Consider the following 20933-nt stretch of genomic DNA (forward strand, 5'->3'; position numbering starts at 1 on the left):
AGGTTGGAGAAATGTGAGCTGTAATAGCAATGCCCATGGGAATAGACAGAATAAACTGATGCTGCTTAAACAAATAAGAACTGCATTCAATAGGATGTGATGTGAACAGTGGCATAGAGAGGGATCTTTGATGAGCAATGCGAGAGACTGTTCCGACCAGAAGCCATCATCATGACCTTGCTTCAGTGGCACTTCAGTTTTTGGGGGTCCTCCGAGTTGCTATGGTTATATCAATACTTCATGATAGCTGAATTCAGGCTGAATTCAATTTAAAAAATCTACTGTTAAACTGTTAAATTCAAGGATTTCACTCAAAAATCATTCTTAATTGACTAATTAATCTTCAAGAGGAGATTGGATAGGCACCTGGCTGGGGTCTTATGACCCCTGCCACCCCCAGTGCTCCTTCCTGCCCATGGCAGGGGATCGGACTAGATGATCTGTCTAGGTCCCTCCCGACTCACTGATGCTATGATTCTGAATTGGCAACTTGGTGGACGAGGTATCAGCCCAAACAGCGTTAAGGATGTCGGTTTCTCTAATGGATTTTTGCAAGCACAGGTTTAAAAAAATAAGAAAGAAAAAGTGTACTACTGCTCACTCCCAGGATAACATTTCTTTAATCTTTACTGATGCATTTTCATCTTTACAACTATAATCTCCGTTCTGAGTAAGCTCTAAACAGGAACGGCATGAAGATATTTCAGTCTTGCCAAGGATTATCATTTGTTTTAGAAGCCGTGCTGTACCCTCGGTCTTGTAAATCTTTCAGCTTTGTAGTTAAATACTCATGTTGGATCAGCCTAGTGTTTTCTTTCTGCAAGGGTTGGTGTGGTTTTTTAGTTTGTCAAGTAGTGGTTGAAGAACATTTGTTCTGTGATTTTGGCTTTGGTATGAGACCTGCTGCTAGGACATCAGTTGAATGAAAGTTGTCCAAAGAAAAGCTTCAGGAAGGGCTAAAGTCTCATTCAAGTGAGGTTCATTAATAAGCTAGATCTTTTTGCCTTGCTTGCAGAGCAGAGACTGATAATACCTCTTGAAGGCATCTTATCAGTTGGATTTGGCTTTCTAGAAGGTCTGTTTCTCTTTCTCCCCCTTAGGCTTAACAGCAGTTTGAGGCAGAGGACAACAGACAGATGGAGGGTGTTCCAAACTTGGCAAAAGCCATCAAACTTGGGAGGTAAGCTCTGATTTTTGAACAGGCAGGGCAGGCAGAGAGCTGCCTAAAGCTGCCTCAGTGTCTCAGGACAGAGGTGAAAGAATGACATATGTTTCACCCCATTTTCCCTTTAATAGTAGTCTTCATTTTTAGGCTTGACTGGTTAGGTTTGGGAGGACCGTGATGCATTAAATCAAGAAGGCTTAGATTTCTATATGGAGGACTAGTTTTTCAGGGCATGGGATGCTCCTTGAAACATTTGACCACAAACAAGATCGCAGTGGGACTTCAGCAATTTCTGCAGGGGTATTCTTCCACTGGAATCTGCTTTATCAATCTTTGGTTTGTCATTTTAGTACTCAGGTTTTTTAGACCATTTATACCTTTGTCTCTTTTGACCAAAGTGTAGAGACTTAAGTTGTATAGATGTGGACTCTGAAAGGAACTGTATGTAAAAGTTGAACAGGTCAACATCAGCTGTAAAATTACTGTCCCTTGAAGTTGCTCAGTGCCGTGTGCCACAATTCAGAATTGCTACACAATTTTTTCAATGTGTTGCACGTTTCTTATGTGAGCTAGTAGGACTCAGACTAGGTATCTGGTATACTTGAAGTGGTGAATGCTGATCTTTCCGAGTCTGCTCGGAATCAGTATTGACCTTCTCACAAATTCTGTAGTGACAAATTGGCACCTTCCAGTATCTTTTGGTATGTCTGATGCTTTTCTGAATTGAGATTTTTTTTGGATCTCTTAAGTTTAAACTAAACTGGCCTTCGTTTTTGGCGTAGGTAATATATAAAGCTCTGAAAAAGTGGCTACGCTTCTCCATAGTAAATGCTACTGGTGGCAGGCACCAAATTGACTACAGATTTATATTTGAATGAAGTTACTTAGTTCTCGGAGCTCCTGGCTGACTTATGGCAGTGAATAATGATCTTGGCAATGCGTCCCGTTCCACAGTACACTTAGCAGCTAGACCGGGGTGGGGGTCAGCAACGTTTTTGGGCAGCATGCCAAAAACACCCACAGCCTCAGCTTATAAGATGTTGGTGTGCCAGGGGTTGACAGTGGGGGGGGGTCCGCAAGGGGCTCAAGCCTTGTGGCGGCTCAGGCCTGGCCCCTTCCCTAAGGTGCGCGGCCAAAACAAAATGCCTCTGCGTGCCATGCTCTCATATGCGTGCCAGGGGTAGCCTTCCCCTGAGCTCGACTAATCTTATAACTACATTTAATACCACTCCATTCATATCGAAAGCCATTTGGCATCTAGTAGGAAAACTGAAACTAGATTTGTTTTCAGTAATCCTTTATTTTGTGGTAACAATCAGTGACTTGTTTAAAGGTATTAGTAGACAACCTTCATCCCACTGGCTGTGCTACTTTTGAAATGTTGTTCTAGCTGTCAGTGCATCTGAGATATTGATGGTTCAGACTTTGAGACTGCATGAGGCAGGCTTTCAGACTGGTTTCTTTAATGATAACTTGGACACTGCATGACTCGACTTCCTCTTTTTTTGACCCACGTGCCTGTGTTGGTGGCCAGGCTGTCATGCGAGTCGCTACATTTATCCAGGTCCTAACACAGAGCGTCTCTCATGTGGAATGGGTATTCTCTGAGTAGTTTCGGGCTACGCAAAATTAGATCCTTTATAAAGACCGTACCAGTTAAAATAGGCTTGCGTGTGGTTCTGATACTCTTACCCAGGATCTTAGGCCTGCTTATCACTGCACCCGAGTGTCTTTCATATAAGCTGTTTGTTAGGGAGACAGTACTTGGGTATAATTTATTGTCAATGTTGTGTCATCGCAGCTGTGAGCTTCTTGGAGATGATTGTTGCAATGTTTCCTAAAAACTGGCAAAGTCTGGATTCATCGAATGTCTAGTGACACTTGTTTCACAACTGGAACTCCCTAGGCAGATACTACAGCATGTGTATTGCGAAGTCCAGAGCAAAGATTGAGAGACCAAAACACAGAACTTGGAGTTGAGGATCTAATTGGAAAGAGTCTGTAGAGGCAATTTGGCTTAATTCTGAACGCAGAGGTGGGTTTGGAGGTCACATTCCAGGAAAGTCTGACAAACGTCCCCGCAATCACCAGGGAAGTTAGGAAATAAAGATGGTGTTGTGGGCATCCAGCCCAGTTGTGCAGTGCTTTATCCAGAGAACTACAAGTTTTAATTCTGGAGATTTCTGCTCCTCTTAAAATAGGGCCAATCTTAGAGTCTAAGCTCTTAGCAGTAAATCACAGAGAACACTTATTTTATGGAGCTGGGTTGCAGGCAGCTGTGAGCCGAAGAGGATGTTGGAAACCAGGCGTCCCTTTGCAGCTTAGCCACAAGTGACTATACTATCTCCGTTCAAATGCAGTGAGCTTAGTTGTGTTCTGTATCTGGTGAATTCTGGAAGATTGTTAGTTTACTGACTGGTTAGTTTAGACTCGTGCGTAAAAAGGTCTTTATATTTGGGTCTGTATTTTGGCGCTAATCGCTAGCTGACATGGCAGTCGATATAGACGTTTATTGTTAGTACTGAAAAGCAGAATTTCAGATCTAAGCCAGCACTAGTTAATACTGAGCTTTAAAACGATCGTGATGCCTGTAGCAGTGTACCTGGAAACTGTTTCTAAGGAAGGGAACAGGTCTCCCAGAACACAAAGGTAATTAGTAATGCTGTGTGCCCTTTGTTTTCCAGATCATTAGCTTAGACTGAGGCAGTTTTTGACCACGGGAAAAATATTGCCAGTGTCTCATGGAAGGGCTAAATTCAAAGAAGGACTTTAATGGACTTCAGACCCTAAATCCAAAACTGATCCTAAAAATCCTGGTAGAGGGGTCCCTTAAACCTGCTGTGGGAGGGAAGGGGAGGGCGCGTGTGTGTATGTGTACATGTGTGTACGACTTTCCTGGGAGTCTTGGTGCCTGTAGTTCTCCCCTGTTGTACATGTGCAGAATTGCTGTAACAAGACCGGTTTAGGTGCCTAGCTCCTGTCTAAGCCCCTTTTGGATATGCAGACTAGGCAAAGAAGTCCACTGAAGGGCCCAGTCCATTATGTGAGTCCTGAATGTGTTTAATGCACACCTACAGCATTGAATTCCCTGCATGCCACGGTCATGCTTGCTTTCGTTAGAAAAAAGTGCACCTGGAAGAGAAGCTGATGATAGAGATCACTTTTTTGTGCAAGTTACTTGCCTTTTTATATGGTTAAATTGCTTACCTAGCACTACCTGACCTAGGTCCTGTGCTTTAATTCTTCATTTTTGACAGGAACTAAGGGCAGATGAATATTAATTTTCTACATTTTTTTAGGGGCCCCGTGTGCCAGATAAAATGGCCTTGCCGGCCCGATCCAGCCCACAGGCCGTATTTTGCCCACCCCTGCTCTAGGCTGTCAACCATGCGCCCACTCCACCCCGGTCCCCACTTATGTCTCCCCATGCCCTGAGGTTGGTAACTATGCTGTATTACCGCTATATCAGAAGCTGGTATCATGATAGTCTGATACAACAGACAAAATCTGCCTTCTCAGGTCACATCTGTTGAACATGGAACTTGCTGTTCATTCTCTAGACGGAGTTCATGACAAATGCATTTAGATTTTTCTTGTTTAGTTCAGGACTCCTCTAGCTACCACAGTCTAGTTTTAGTTCCTGTAGAAACGCTCACGTAAGCGTTTTGCTCCTATATGCAGCTTTTGCAAAAGCCACGTGTATGTGTGCATTAACACTTCAAATATACATGCTCAGCTCCTGAGTGAGTTTTATACTATAAGATTGGTGTGCGGAGACTTATGTATGCCGTAACCTCTGAGCAGACTGATATTTGTAGCTAGAATGCTAAAAGTTGTGCTAAGTAACAGTGCTCTGGGAGTGCAATGTGATTAGAGGCCAAGTTTAATCATACCGATTTAAGCGCACATACGATTGAGTTATACCTACACCTTTTTAATCTGGTTCTGATTGAACTGCGCCGATGTAAAATACTGTGCTTGAGCGTAAAAATATGGGGCAGTGAGAAATAACATATTGAAAAACATTGCTGACAGGAGGCAGCTGGCAACAGCAGAAGTACATGAACTGCAGAGGAAAGGCTGGCAATTGTCTTGAGATGCTGTGGGTTTTGGCATTGAGTCTACAGATACAGGCAGACCTCTAATGATGTTATAAATCTTCCTGAGAGATTCAAACAGTGCAAGCAGAGGAAGAGAATATCAACTAGAGAAATTGGAGCAGTTGCCTAAATTGAAGAAGCACTAGCAATATAGTTTGGTTACAAATGCCATGAGGATAAAGCTGAAGGTCAGAGATCTAAAATGGCAGCAGAAAAGGGGTTTTGAAATTGAATGCAGGGGAAAACCAAGACCTGTAGAGAAGGCCTTTATTAAACCAAGCTTGAGATGTAGGACCAAGTAAAATAGATAAAATGTGGCCTCTGACTGCTTGTATTGAAATGACATGGGTGAGCTGCTCTGGAATATAATGATTTAAACATTTATTTTTACTAAAATAAAAGTTAGAAAATTTCCTAGTAGTGTAGTGAGCATGAGAATTACGTTGTTACTCTTGCATGAATATTAATAGAAGAATTCAAGTTCCATTTAAGCAAAAACTTTGCAAGGAAAACCAAAACAAGCCTTGGCATTGTAAATAGAGGGTGTCAGAAGCTCCTGTAATGATGCTTAGTTTCTTGACAGACTGGGTCAAGCCTCCTTCTGAACTTTGGGGAGCAGCTGATTAATTTGTCATGTCTCTGGTATCTCTGGCATATACATTTTCAGCTGTCTTTTAATGCCCTGCACTGTAACTTTTCAGGATAGGGTAACAGTTTTCAATTAAAAAATGCAGCTTTTATATTATGCACGGTTTTGATCTGAAGCTGTCCATTCAGGATTGCGCTCGGGTCAAAAGGCATAATGTCAAAAGGATTGTTTGCTACCATGATTCTCTTCCAAATAAATTGTGTTATAGGCATGCTATTGTTCGTTTTTCTCCTAAACACTCTGTCTTTGGTTTTATTAAGTTGCCTCTTTCAATCAACTTGTCATTTATTTCAAAGCTAAGCATTCCCAGAAAATGAAAATCCGTTGCATTCAGGGATCCATCGCTCTAAAATGCAGTGGAGTGAATGTGAACGTTAATAGTGACACATGAACTACAATAAAGTGTTGCCAAATCATAACATATGCTTGCATATCTGGTTGTTGTTGCTTTCTGTCCATTTACAGTTTTGTCAGTGGAGGATTACAGATTTGCTTTTGATTTGGGCAACAAACTTAGGTTGGTTGCCTATTTAGCTTGGGAAAAGAGGCAGTTTGTTGTTATTCCAGGTGGCAGTGATTCTCGACCAGGGTGCCGTGGCAGGGTGCAGCACTTTTAGGTGTGCAAACATGAGTCATAAGAGAAATCCAGAGATTTCAGATAGCAATTTGTAGTGCTAAAAGCATTCTGACCTGTTGGCATTCTTTCTGAGTTCCTTGAAATGTAAAGTTTGCTCCATTTTTCTGTAGTAAAAAAAAGTGAATGAAAACTAGGAGCTGGAATTTTTCTAAGAGGCACCTTGAGTCTTATGAGTGGTGCCTTGATGCTGCAAAAGGTCAGGTACCACTGCCAGGTGGAGATGTGCATAGTTAGCCATGTGACATGGGCTTTTTTTAACCACTTTTTTCACACATGCATACGATCGAGAAAGGTCTGAACAGGTACACCTAACGGTAAATTATTTTCCTGAACTGGAAATCTGATTGTTAGGTTAATTGTATCTTTGAAGGATTAAAAACTTATTTTAGCTTTGTATGACTTACAGTTTTGGGGAGAAGAAAAGCCACGTGGGCAAAGAGGAGAATTTTGCAAGGAGACTTTGGCTAAATACCTTAAACATCAAGAAGTTCCCCTTGGCACTAATATCCATCAGTTGGGGAACTCTTGGCCTCGGGGCAGGTACCTTTGGGCACCTATACATGTGATGGCCTTTATTGAATGCATTGGAGCAGACTCAATTAATAGAGTCTGCTGGACTGTGCTAGTTAACATGTTCCAGCAGCCTCAGTGTTGCATGTATTCAGTGCCCCTACTACCATTTTGAAGCATGGGACACTGAATACATGTGATGCAGTGGGTGCTTTAATTGGGGTGGCTCTGAGAGTCTGTCTTCATCCGGAAGCATGTGTATAGATGCTTTTGGCACAGGGAAATTAGACTCAGGTAAATGAGTTGCTGGACTTTGTAACTGGCATTCACATTTTTGCATTAACTTTGCTTACATTTTTTTTCAGTAAGTAGACTTGAGGAGAGGGAGGCGGAACTGAAAAAGGAATACAATGCACTCCATTCAAGACATACAGAGGTAGGTCTCAATGCGCTCTGCTTTGGCATGCAAATACGTGTACCAAAATATAAACTTAAGTTACTTATTAATAGCTGATTTAAATGAAAGCTTTTAGGCATTCTTGCTTGATACATGTAAATTTGGACAGTTTATTGTTGCCCAGTGTAACCAGGCTCCATTTGACACACCGTTCTTCCATATCCCCTATGTTTTAGTGTACACACACTTCCTGGTTTTTTGTTGGGTTATTTTTGTTTTTGTTTTTTGTTCAGACCTTGTCATTCATGCAGTCACTTTTCAAACGCGCACACAGACCTTTTCAAAACGTGGAAATTACTAAATGTTCTTGTACCCAGAAAATAATTTCTCAGCAAACTTTAAACACCAAGCAAATGCAGAAGGGACTTAGTCTTCTGTTTCCAACTGCTTTTTCCATTGTTCCAACTGCTTCTTTGGGGATCTCCATGCCGTAGGAAATCGGCCTGCTGCTGACAGTCACAATCATTAAGCATTAACGGTAATTATTATTGGGGACAGGATGATGCTGTTTTCAATATTGTTTGTAGTTTGTTACATATTTGGGAATTCACGCTTTATGGCTGTCACCAGTGGGCCATCTTCCTAGTGCAGATGGAGATTCTAATTGGCCAGTTTTCATGTATGTATGTGGGGATATTTTGCTCAAAATTACTCAGATTAAAACATTTTCTCCTCCAGTGTTGAAGTTTTTTGCAGCTGTTCTTATTCAGTTTCCAAACTCTGCACTGATTTTTGTTGCTCTTGGGGAAAACTAATACCTGATTTTTTTTTCCCCAAAGTTAGAGTTCGAACCTGACACTTCTTCAATTAAGTACCTTCTATCCTGAAAATAAGATTTGATTTGATAGCTAAGTGTGTGGGTTTGGAATATGAAGTGCTGCGATACTGGCAGTAAGTAATGGAACAAGTGTTAAGGGTCCCGGGACCAGGATGGTGAGGGTAGTTGAAAGCAGAGGAAAACAAAGCTTCAACACTAGGCTTTTCAAAGGTTAATATTAAAACGTTCTGAAGATGTTACTGAAAATCTATTCATCTAATAGTGCAGGTAGGGGGGGATTTTTGAAAGTCTTGCATAAGGATCAAATGTTCAATTTGTAAAAGCAATTTAGGCTTCCAAGTTCCATTAATTTTTCAAAAAAATTAAGGTTCTAAACAGAACAGGATCTTTAACTTTCCAGTTACAAGTTTTGGAGCAAATCCGTGGAAATGAATTGAGTGTGAAAACTAGACACATTTTTATCTTATTGCACTCCACAGCAACATTGTCACTTCACTGCTTAATTCTCATTTTTTTAGCATTTCTCAGGCTTGGATGCCAAGATTGAGCCCTCGAATTCTGATGGAATAGGGGAAGTGTAGTATTCTTATCTCCGCTGAGTGTTTAAAACTTCCCTTGCTGTTTCTTGTGGAAGAGCTACTCCATGATTAGCGAGTTTAAGCTCGCCTCTCCTGTAGAACTGCGTTCCAGATTCATTTTTTGTCATGCTACTGGCCAAGCAGGCCATAGTATAAACTACTATTACACCACTTACTTTGTGGATTACACTTAACTTTTGGCAGTGCAGTGGATCTGCAGCTTTTTTTTGCAACACATAGCCATTTTTAGGCTTGTGAAACTTCCCTGTGTTTCCTTGTTATGGCTAATAAGAAAGAAGTAACGCTTGTCACTACATCTGCATTGTAACCTCTCCAACAGCCTAAAAGTTCTTCATTTTTTTTCTTTTTCTTCCTTTTCCTCCACGTTATATTTCCCCTCTCCCTTCTTCTGCTTTCCCATTTCTTCCTCTTGTGCCCTCTAGAAGTTCGCTGCGTGCCCCAGTTTGAGAAACACTGGTCTAGTGTGACTAGAACAGGGAGTTGGAGACCTGAGTTCTGTCACTGTCGTAGCTACTGATCTAGGTAACCTTGAATGAATCGTTTGATTTCTGTGCTTGATTTGTAGGCTGAAAAGCATCTTTTATTTACCCTTTAAAAAAAAAAAAAAAAAAGGGAATTTGGCCACCTTTTATATGAAGACTTAAAGCTAGTATCATCTACATTCAAATAGTCAAAAGGATGTGTGCTGTTAATTTTAAAGGAAGTCTAGTCACTGAGCTACTGGGAACTTGGAGCCAGGACCTGTAGAAGTTCTTTATCAACTATTGACAGTAAAGCCTCATCGTACCAGTGTAAGCACTGTCTTCTTGCCTTCAGTTAATTCATCTATCCGTTTTAATGAATAATTTTCAGAAGCTGAAAAGGCAGGAAAGCTTGTCTTCCTTTTTCCAATCAAGGGAAAATTCTAAAATCTTAAAAGACATAGTAGCCAGAAACAGTTCAGACCCCTTATTACATCTACTTTTTTTGCTTAGTTGCATTCTTTTTAAATGCATGTCTTTTACATTTTTTCTAGTACATCTGAGGTAGGATTTTAAATTTGTGTTTAAACTAATAACTCAATAAAACTGTTTTGTGTGTGTTAATTGAATTCCACTTTTCATTTTAATGCAGCTTGACACACGAGTAAAAATAACTTAGTAAATATTGAAAGAAGCGAGTGATAATCTAAATTAATGTCAAGCTATACAGTTGCTTAAATGCTTATCCTGGTTAGCTGAAACTATCACATTGTGTCAGAGCTATGCTTAGAGGCTAAATAATGTTTTAATGGGAATCAACCTTCAGGAAAATAACTGAAGTACAAATGCGGAGCAAGCTTTAAATTGATTATTTCAAATCATTTCACCCTGGGGATATTCTTGTAACATGGGGATAGTAATTTGGAGTCCCCTGAATAATACTCTGTGTTTGACTGTCAAATTTTAGCTTTAATTTGACCTTATCTTTGTGCTGGGACTCTTTCTCTGGAAAAGGAAGTTGGGAGATGTAAAACATAACAATTTTATAAGCACTTCCTAAGAATATTTCATTCCACTGTGAGTTTTGATGCATCATGGGGAAAGTGTTTTCTATGTTCTTCATACTTGGTGTTGTAAATAGTTGTTTTGTTTTACTTCCCTATACTCGGATATTTCTTTGGACTGCTTCATTGTCCAGCACCCTCAGGCATTGGGTTCAGTCAATACTACAGAACCTCATGCTGAAAGTGGCTCTTTTTACACCTTTTTTAAAGTACTAAATTTCATCTTCCAAGTTTCACAGTTAAGATGAAGTATTTTCCTTTGAGGTTGACTTTAAAAGAATCTACTGCTTCCAAGACTCTTGCAAGTAATTATCCAGCTAATTGGAGCGAGTTTCATGCAATTTATATAACCACCATAGCAAACTGCCCCCAACCCCTGTTAAAGGAACATTACTGAGGTTAGAGAATCTAGCATTCAGTTAGAGAATGGCAGAATGAAGGTTTCCTGTGCAACCTTAATTCAGTTGCCATGTCCATATGCAACCTCATGACTTCAGACTTTTTAACCTCAGGACTCCTGCCTCACTTGGTGCACAAAGTGGACCGTGCTCACTTAAATGAGCAGCTATTGGTCTCCATCTCCTTGCCTAGGCTGTCTTAGTTCTTGCCCTTGTTCTTCTTTATTTTTTTTTTTCCTTATCTCACTTGTTTCTGGTCTTGTTTAGCCAGTCTGCCCCTTGCTGAGCTCACTGTCCCACCTCCCATTTCTTAACTGGCTTCCAGTTTGCCTGCCTCTCCTGTCCTCTTCCTTGCTACCCTGGCTTTCTCTTCCAGCCATCTTTCTCAGCTGCTCCCTTGCAATCAGTCTGTCTTCATGCTCTACAAATTTAGGCTAGGGTCTTCTCTCCTAGTCTACTCCTACTCTCCAACCTGGTCCAGCTCTTAAAAGCTCAGGATTTGTTGGGCCGATCCCTCCTCCATGATGTCTGGCTGCTGGAATCCTGGGGAGTGTTCATCAAGTCCTTGACAGTTTAGCAGCAAAGTCATGTTCCCTGCTTTCAACTTTTGTGACTTACTACACTTGAAAGGCATGTTCTGGTGTATGGGTGGGAGGAGAGGAGGACAAGCAGTGAGGAGGAGGATCCATGTGCAGTTCTCTCAGAGCTTATATGAGAGGCTCCAGCATGTTCAGTGAGTAGTATGGGGTTTTTCAGACAGTTGACAAACTTCTACTGAACGCTGGCAGACCTTTCATAACTTGGGCATGTTACCGGAGGAAGTACAAACGGTAGCTGCCTAGCGTAAAACACCCATTTTACCGAACTTCAAGCTCCAGATCTTGTGAGTAGTAGAATACTTCAAAGAAAAGGCCCAAGATTTTTTTTTTTAGTTTTGCAAAATAACACGTCTACTGTCCTGGAAAGACCTGACCTGTTTTGATTGAAGCAGACACCAGGAAAAAGTTCACCCCAAATGGTCATTTTGGCAATGCTATGAGTACATGAAAATGGTCTATTATGGGGCAAGCTTAATAGCCTCCTCACCTGTGACATAAATGCAATGTACAGGCACCCCCCGCTTAACGCTGTTTCACGTGGCACTATTTCGCTATAACGCTCATTTGAAATTGATCCCTGATCTCACTTAGCAGTCAGCGAGTTTCATTATAATGCTCGCGGTCTCCATCTTGGGTTGTCAGATATTTTCGGTTTCGCTTAACGCTCGTTTTTTCAGGAACCAATTAAAAGCACTAAGTAGGGGTTGCCTGTATCTTAAAAAAATATTGATGCTTTTAATTCCTTTCTTCCATCCTTTGTTGCCGGTCTAAATTTGGACCAGGGACTTTGTGTTTGTAAAATACTTAGCATAGTAAGCCAGGCTTCTGATTTAAAGGCTGTGCATGTGCCACCATAATAGAACTACATATTTTCTCCCATATAAAAACCGGGTGGTGGGAATTAGGGCATATATTATGTGCAAAAAGTAGAACTGGCCTGTGGAGCCAAATCATTGGCCTGTGGGGCTCCCCCTGGGACCATAAATTTGGCAGCGGGGGAGCCGTGGCAGCATTAGTTGCTGCAGCTTGCAGAGCCGTGGCAATTAACACTGCCATCACTACTCGCCTGCCACCAAATTTCTGGACTGTATGACATGGCCCCGTGCTCTGGACCTGGCTCATGGCCCCAGGAGCGGGCTTAACTTCTTAGGTGCTATTATACAGTTACTTATCAGTAAAGATCTATTTTTTTCCTTCATGCTGCCTTTCAAAAACAAAGTGTAAAAATATTCTGGAGCGTGTTATATGTGAGGAGATATGGTAATTAATACAAAGATACAAAACTTGTTATCTGACTTGGTTTATAAGACTGATCAATGTACTAAGTCTGTTTTAACTCTTACTGGTGCAAATACTAATAGCATGTTTGGATTTTTTTTATATAGATTTTGCTTCAAAATGGACATCAACCTCTGCTGGTTTGATTCAAATTTATTGAACATTTTTATAGTTTAAAATGCATTCTCTTGGGTTGGGACTGGTGTTTCTTTGGGTGTTATCACTGAGGTGACCCTTTTACCAGAGGAAAAAAGCTTCATTATAGCTCATTCTTGCTCCTTCCTCCTTCCCTTAATTATGACATCTTTTTTCTTTACATCAGATTCACTGTCTAGTTGCTTTGCTCTTCACCTTTGTCATCTGTCCTCCACATTTACCTCCTTCCTTTTCCATTGCACCTCTCTTTTAATGTTTCCTTTCAGTTTAGCCAATGTCTAGCCCCAAAATGTGCTTTAAAAACCTTTGATAACACTTGCCAAACTTCCCATTATGCAGCATGTAAAAATGATGTACCTTTCCCTGCACTCCTTGTCTGTTGTCTGCATAAACTGTAAGCTTAGACTTATTGGCCGCCTGTAGACAAAACTAGAGGCGTGTGTGCGCACAACACTTTGAAGTGGGCTAAATGCTTTTGCACCGCTTTAATGGTGTTGGTGTTTGCACGCCTTGGTGACATATTGCTCATTAATTCCAGCCGCTGTAGGAAATTCAGCGGTGTAATGTGCCTATAATGACTCATTTGAGGAGTTTTAGTTTGCCCCTACAGCTGCGGAGCGAAGCACAGGGCTCTGTGCAGCTCCACGGCTCTGCAGCCTGGCAGCATCCCAGGAAACCAGCTCCACCCAAGAAAATCGGTGAGCCTGATCTTTTTTTTTTTTTCCCACCCCTGCTCCTAGAGCCTGCCCGCCCGAGCTGTGTGGGGGCCTGGTGCTTTCCTCTGTGGCTGCGGTGCCCCCTGGGACCGCCCAAGCCGAGTGCCTGTGGGCAGGTGCTTCCTGGGGGTCTCACAGCTGCCGTGGAGGGAAGCACCAGCTCCCCCCCCTGCAGTCCAGGGACTGCTCTGTCTGCCAGCAGCTCGCCCTGCCGCTAGAGAGGCAGGTAAGTCAACGGGGTGCGTGCACGACACGGGGGTTTAATTGGCCCTAAATTGCAGTGGTGTTTTTTAAAACCCACCGCTTCAATTTAGGGCTCCTGTTTTGTCTACACACGCCCAGTGTCTGTAAGTCCATGGCTTACCACATGGTGGCCCTGGGACCACTAGGCATATGGTAATTTATATAATAAAGAAAATAACTGAGCATTGCTATGTAGTATGATCTTCTCAGCCTGTTTTCAGCCACCAGGGAGTTCTGGAACATGAGACTTCCTCTGTTGCCTTTTTCTTTTTTCATTTGAGATTCATCGGCTCTCTTCCTACGCTGACATCTTCATGTTAATGGCGGTGTCCTTTGCATATGTTTTGGGGTGTGCTTGCTTGTTTAATTCAAGATGAATCCCAAATGAGAGAAACTAGGTAGAGAGAGAGAGCAACACTGCCAGATTCCTTCTGTCTTGAATTTTTCCCCATGGCCACAATTTCCGGGGTTCTAGACATGGCCTTCACGGTTTTGTTAAACGTGAGTTTCTTTCGAAAACATGCCTCAGATTAGGTCATTTCAGTTGTAATTTCTTCTAAGAGACTTCATGAAACTCAACTTCTGATCAGTCTGAGTGATTTTCATCACAGTATTTGCTTTTAGTGCCTGTTTTTTTTTTTTTTAATGTTTCTAAACAAGAATACTTTTTCTCTCTAATCAGTGTCATTACCTTTGCATGAAGGTGCATTTATTTTCCCACCAGTTAAACAGCTTATGGAGCAATGAAAGAAGCAGCTCTGAACCACATGACTTGCAAGCATTTTTTGCAATTAGTTGTTCCTCCTTCCATTATATCTATTTGATACGTTCCTCCATTTTGGTGCTTCGGTTTTGACTGGCTTTCTTTTCTGTGTCTTCCCCTTGTTTGATGTATTCTTACTTTTCCATGTTATGATTCACCTTACCTCCTATATTGTTACCTTACCTTGCTCTGTCTGCCTTTGCCTACTTACTTACAGCAGGCTGATGGGCTGTCATTTTTCTATTAAATATCACTCTGCTACTAATAGGGTGTGGAACAGGGTAGGCTGTGACGATTCTTCGCTGCTCATGATCATGTGTGTTGGACAGTCTGAAGAATGAAATATTAAACTTCAGTCATGATTATGCAAAATACTACTAATTTGGTTCACCTACATTTGAACACATGCATTCAAATCTAACGTTTCAGGCTTGTTGACGGCATTTGGGACTAAAGTCCATGGACTGTAAATGCAATTCATAAACAGAAAAGAATATTCCTGAACTGAAAAGATACTTATTTTAGACTGTAATCAAGTAAACAGCTGGATAATGACATGTTGGCTTTTTAATGTGTGGAGTGAATCCAGAGGTGCATGGTAGCACCTTGAGTGTTGTCTTGGTTACATCAACACAAGTTGCTAATTTGGGTATGGTTGATGCTGCTGCAGCAGGTTTTGCAGCCTGCACTCAGACCTTGGGCGAGTATTTGAGCAGCCAGCTCTTGGTAGCTCCCTCTGTTGCTTTGGCTGCAATATTAATTATTAATATTATTAACTGAACTATTGAATTTCAATCCCAGTTGAGTGTGTTCACCTGCACTGCAGCCATGTTCTTGGATTTTAGCTTAAACGAGTTCTTTAGATTTTGGTTCTTAGCAAGTCAAAATACAAGACAAAGCTCCCTTTCATTTTGTGTAAGGGAAAAAGATCTTTTACAAGCTTAATTTTATTATCTTATTAAAAATTCCTATATGACATGATGGTAGAGAAAGCGAGAAGCATGGAATTATTTCTGAAAAGATTGTTGGAGAATTCCCAGTGACAGAACAGTATCCACACTCTTCTGTGCTGTGTAAGACTTTTCTAAATTACATGAAGTAGTAATGTGCTGTTGGTTAACAAACTATTCTGAAGATCCGGACTGGGGAGCAGGACCAAATACTTTTACTTCAGTAGCTGAAGAAAAAATCTTAAATCCCTTGGTTTGTAGAAATCAGAAAAGAGATCCTATTTTGAAATGATTTAACTATTAAACTTGCTGCCTCCTTGGTCTGTAGTAATGGCTGAACTTAAATAGCTTATACGTGGCAAAGAGTTGTTGGTCTTTCAACTCCGTAAGTCCTTAGTCCAATTACTGTTCCACATGATAGCAGGTCACACTGGCCATTCACTAGCTATAGCAAAGCTCTGTTTTTAAAAGACTTGCTCATTGTGCACAAATCAGAGGCCCAGAATTGAATGGGTATGGGGGCCAGGCTGTTACTGCTAGTGACTTCTCCAAGTCAAGACTGAGGTTGAAGCAATGCTATTTCTGAAATAGCTGTTATTGGACCAACTGTACAGTTGGGAAGAGAGGTTTGACAAGTTAAATATGAGACGAGGGCATTTTGGGCCTGAAAGCTTGTCTGACCTCTCCTCCCAAGTACATAAGATTGATAAGCCTTGCTTTTCCTGTGTGCCTTTGACCATTATGGCTCCAGCACTCTGCTCTGGTTGTATGGTGGTAGGGCAGTATGAGGTGACATGCTGTCTGTTGTTGCTTTAATCTCCATAACCAGACATTTCACAAGCGTGATACTCCTTTTAAAAGGATGACGTCTTATCTCAAACTTTTGGGTTGGGAGTGGGCAGAGAGGGAGATTTTTCAGACTTGTAGTTGGCCTGATTTTTGGACTTCAAGCCAACTGCTGTAGACATGGAAGACTGTTTTGGGATTGCTGTCAAACTCTTTCCTTGTCAAAGTATGGAAAAGCCTTTTTTTTGCTCTTTCTTTTTTCCTTTTCAAAAATATATAGAGGAGATGTTGTACATGATCTTTTTTTCCCCTCTCCCTGACTGTGAGTATCAGCTTAGTTTAATGAACCATAATTGGGCCATGTAAATTTCTCACTATTCTGGTCTGATACAATGTGACAGAATAGTGATCCTCTCTCTGGCACTTGTAGTATCATTTGTCATATTGATTTAGATGAATATTCTGAGCAAGCTTCAGTGCAGGGACGCTGGGGGTATAGGGAAGAACACAGAGGCATCTTCAGGTACAGATCTGACACTGCCATCATACCAGGCTTGTATATACCTATTTGAGGTTTGGGTGGTATTTGACAAAGGTGTTTAGGTTTTAGAACTTGTTGCCTCAGTGGTTGGCTTTGAGTTGGGCTTCACTCCCAATTTGTTGCTTTCTATGTGAGGATCCCAGATTATCAAAAGTTGTAAAGAGATTATGACACTACGCAATTTTATCACTTTGATTGTATGAGACGATGATTAGTCCTTCTGTGTACCTATGTTGCTGTGAAATCTCCAGGAGAATGCTGTAGTGAGTTTCCAGACTTTGGCAAGCTGTTCCAGCAATCTACCATTTTCTGCTTCGTGCTGGTATTGGAGGACTGAAGGAGCCAGAAAACCATGGGAGGACTTAATTGAATGCTGTGTCTGATCACAAAAGAAGCACAAGGAAAAAAATGATCAGTTCTGTATTAAAATAATTTTTTGATTTCTTTTGAACAACCAGAGCTGGCAAAAAATCTCAAGAGCTTAAGGGTGCATGTGGTCTACAAGAAATTTTGATGGTGGTCCACTGGGCCGAAAAGTTTGGAAACCACTGGAATAAAATAGTGAGATCAAGTCCTACCAAAAGCCAGGGAAGGCCAAAGTATCTGAGTGAAAGGGTAAATGGGAAGCACAAACCTTCTGTGACAGTTAGTGTGATACATACCCAAAATCAGCCATGTTCACTCATAATTTAACACCCAGAGGTATGAAAAACGGGTCTGTTAATCCTTAGTGATGGTGCGGGCACAGTATAAATATCAGGACAGCAAAACTCCAAACTTGATAGCATTAGTCTGGATTAATGGAGGATTTCTTGGAAAAAGCTGTAGGAGGCAATCTGGTACTATTAGTAATCTCAGTAAACTTGGATGTGTTTTGTTTGGGGTTTTTTATTTCTTTTTTTAGAAACTGCCTTCCTGCTAGTGGCCCGTAAACAAAAAGAAAAGAAGGGAATTGTAGTGCTTTTTGTAGGAGATAAGCTAGTTTGAATGGCTTGTCTAATATCTGCTGGCGTGAAGAGTTCTCTTTCAGATTTTTAGTGTGGAGGAACATTTGCCTAATGGACTGATTCCTAGTGAGATATTTGATGTATAACTTACAAGCAGTGCTGGTCAAGTCGTATTGTTAAATAACATCTCAGAACGTGTGACAGGATTGTATTTAACTATTTAGCCATTTCAAATTGACCTTCCTTCTAACTGGTATATGTGGATAATAAATGAGATGAGACAACTTTGCAGTAAATGGAGGATAGGAATAGACGGTGAGCAAAATCTAACTTAAATTGACCGTTAACTGTAGCAATGAAATTGTGCAGGTTTTAGTAAAACCTGTACCACCTTTTAAAGGAGGGTGGTAGCTGGCCAGAAAGTGCTACCAGCCTGTCGGCCTTGATTAAGCAGTGTCTTATTTTGTGCTCCCAAATATTAGCAAAGGAAACGAATCACTTTTACTTGCAAGTTTTGATTTCCAGTAAATCTTTTCCTCGGCAGCCCCTTCGTTCTAGCAGCAGGATACTAGCATGAAACGTGAGCTTAAGGCGTTTCTGAAATGGCGCTCATTGTCGTAGGCACGTGTTTCTTTAGCCGGGTGATAGCAGAAGACTGGTTAGTGTTTCAGGGTATACAGGACTGTCCATATACATCTGATATCACTTAATTCCAGCTGTTCCTAAGGGCTTAGCTCAATCTTTTAAATATAAACAGTGAGACAGGGTAGAGTGAAGGGTCCCTTTCAATACTGATTCTCTCAGTGTGAATGGGAGAATCTGTTAGGCAGACGTTTTTCCCAAAACCAATAGGGCAAGCAAAGTTGGCCCTTTTTTCTGTACATATGCAACAACTGACATACGTTACATAATTTTCCCCTCTAATCTGTAACTGTATTCGGGTTCCCTGCTGAATATTGTATTAATTCACAGGAACCTGGTAGAAAGCAGGTACTGCACATAGCATTTAACTGTTGTTCATCAGTTTTGCCTGGGTATAAAACACCCATCCTTTAGTACATTTCAAAGCTCATGTTTTTTACTCCACACAATTAAAAATAGCCTTGTTTCAAAGGTATCTTCTATAAGAATAGACTTGGTGTTTTGTAATTCACAGACGTAGAAAGGAACATACAGAAGCCAGTGTCAACAACTCTGGAAGTCCTGTAGGCTTATTCATATTGGGCATGGGTTTATTGGTGCCCCTGAGGTCTCTGTCTTACCTCTATTTGAGAGTTTCACTCTTGAATTATTCACCTGTATCTGCCACAAGATGTCTTGATGCAAGAGATGCAGCACGTGTTAGCTTTCAGTGCAAGATTTTTATTCTCTTCTTGGGCCAAACAAAATCTGGATAAGCCTGTTCTTAAAAGGGGAGTCTTTGCCCCTTGGAACAGCAGAGGAACCTGCACATGTATAGGTTGGAAAAAAACCAAAAAACCTTTTTTTGCCCCCTTCCTTTCTTTCTTTCTTTCTTTCTTTTTTTTTTAAGAGAAAGGACACACTAAATTCTTGCTCTAAATACCTTCATAATGGAGAGGGGTTTTGTTTCTTCTGCCACTTCTCGGCCTCTTGAGGGCTCAGATCAAGTGTTATTTCACCCTGGGAACTTAATACAGCAATGCCAAATATCACAAAGGCTTGCTTTCATGTTTGCTTGGTTAAAATGAAAACTGAAGTTTGTCAGTCTTCACTATCTGGAGCATGAGAGCTACCTGTTCATTAATATCGAACTGATTTGAAACATGCTTCAGAAAGAAAAGAAACTTAAACCTGTCATGATCCAGGAGTCCGCTGGAACTGTGGTCACTAAGCACAAATGCTTGATTAGTTAAGAGAATTCCCCACTTAGTCCATGTGTAAGGTGCTGACTCTTAACAACCATGTACACAAAGACCAAACTACGTATTTTTAACCCAGTTCCTCTTCCATATTGACGTGAACAGGGAAGACTTAAATTTGGTGCATTTGAAACCAAAGTTGTAACTACTCCATACTTGAGGTTATACCAGGTTTTGAGTGCTTCAGGCAACACTTCCTTTTTCAAGGAGAGGCTAACATTTCTCCCTTCAGAAGCAGAAATCTGAATCTTCTTTGGGTGGACTTGCCTCAGTTCCTTGTGGGTATGCCATGGCCAAGGTCTGTTTCATTAATGCTTCATGACGTCAAGGGCTCAAGCATGAAATGCTGAGCACCATTTAAATACCTGTATAGGAAGCCAGCACATTGGCTTTGAAGTTGTCTGCTGTTGCTGTGCAGTACAAACTCCTTATTTGATACCTAATGTATACTTTCCGAGTTGATGAGGAGAAAATTAAATTTTAATTATTTTTCCTGTTTTGTGCTCCTTTGTTTCTATCGCTTACAATTTTAGGAGGCTTAAAAGTAGCTTACTTTTAACAAAAGTAGCTTACCCTTTTTATCGACAATCACCTACTTGTATGTTTCGATAGGCTTTATTTGCTGAACTGTGCGCTTAGATTCTAGTTTGGCAGTAGCTTTAAATGAAAATCCTTATTAAAATTCTTGTCCCATAGCCTGCCTAAAAATTTTAGTTTTACAAGATGAACAAATCTTAATATTCAGTGTATCCAGCTAATGAAAAGCTCTTGATCAATCAGCATCAGAAGTGAGGTTGGATTCTCAAATAATTCAGAGGGTAGAATCAAGAGATCATGATTTGCTTTGAGGAAAGTAATGTAATTGCAATTGTTTTAGCGTAAGAGCTCCTTTAGGAATGCTCATGCCCTAACTTTTGGTGTTAGGACAGAGTTTTCTTGCACATGTGGATTTGCTTTGGTTTGGTTTTGTTTTCACACAACGTATGCTTGACTAATTTACTCTTAAACTAGTGCTGAAGACAATCTGATAAGAAATGGCAAGCAGAGTCATCCCAGCAATAATTAATTTACACCTTTTTCACCTGGATGGAACTCCCAGTAAAAATAAAGTTAAACTCTGAGCCAGTATTCATTTTTATTGGATGTATTCAAGTCAGCCGACCCGGATGATCTCCACCCTAGAGTTCTAAAGGAACTGGCCGAGGTCATTGCAGGACCCCGGGCACGGCTTTACAAGCACTCGTGGTGCTCTGGTG

At 40.9% G+C, this 20933-nt stretch overlaps 1 protein-coding gene across 5 annotated transcripts in view; it reads left to right on the forward strand.

Moving 5' to 3' along the window:
- Positions 1–20933, forward strand: part of SPAG9 (sperm associated antigen 9) — a 104736-nt gene that overhangs the window by 23745 nt on the left and 60058 nt on the right. For 3 of the 5 annotated variants that reach the window (XM_019542464.1, XM_019542468.1, XM_019542465.1), the window contains exons 3-4: positions 7427–7497; positions 12803–12835. In XM_019542464.1, coding sequence (XP_019398009.1) covers positions 7427–7497; positions 12803–12835 — 104 coding nt within the window. The remainder of the gene's footprint in view (positions 1–7426; positions 7498–12802; positions 12836–20933) is intronic. The other 2 variants (XM_019542467.1, XM_019542469.1) reach the window with 1 other exon arrangement.

Source organism: Crocodylus porosus, unplaced genomic scaffold (assembly GCF_001723895.1).
Source record: "Crocodylus porosus isolate Cpor-Errol unplaced genomic scaffold, CroPor_comp1, whole genome shotgun sequence".
NCBI classification, from domain to species: Eukaryota; Metazoa; Chordata; order Crocodylia; family Crocodylidae; genus Crocodylus; species Crocodylus porosus.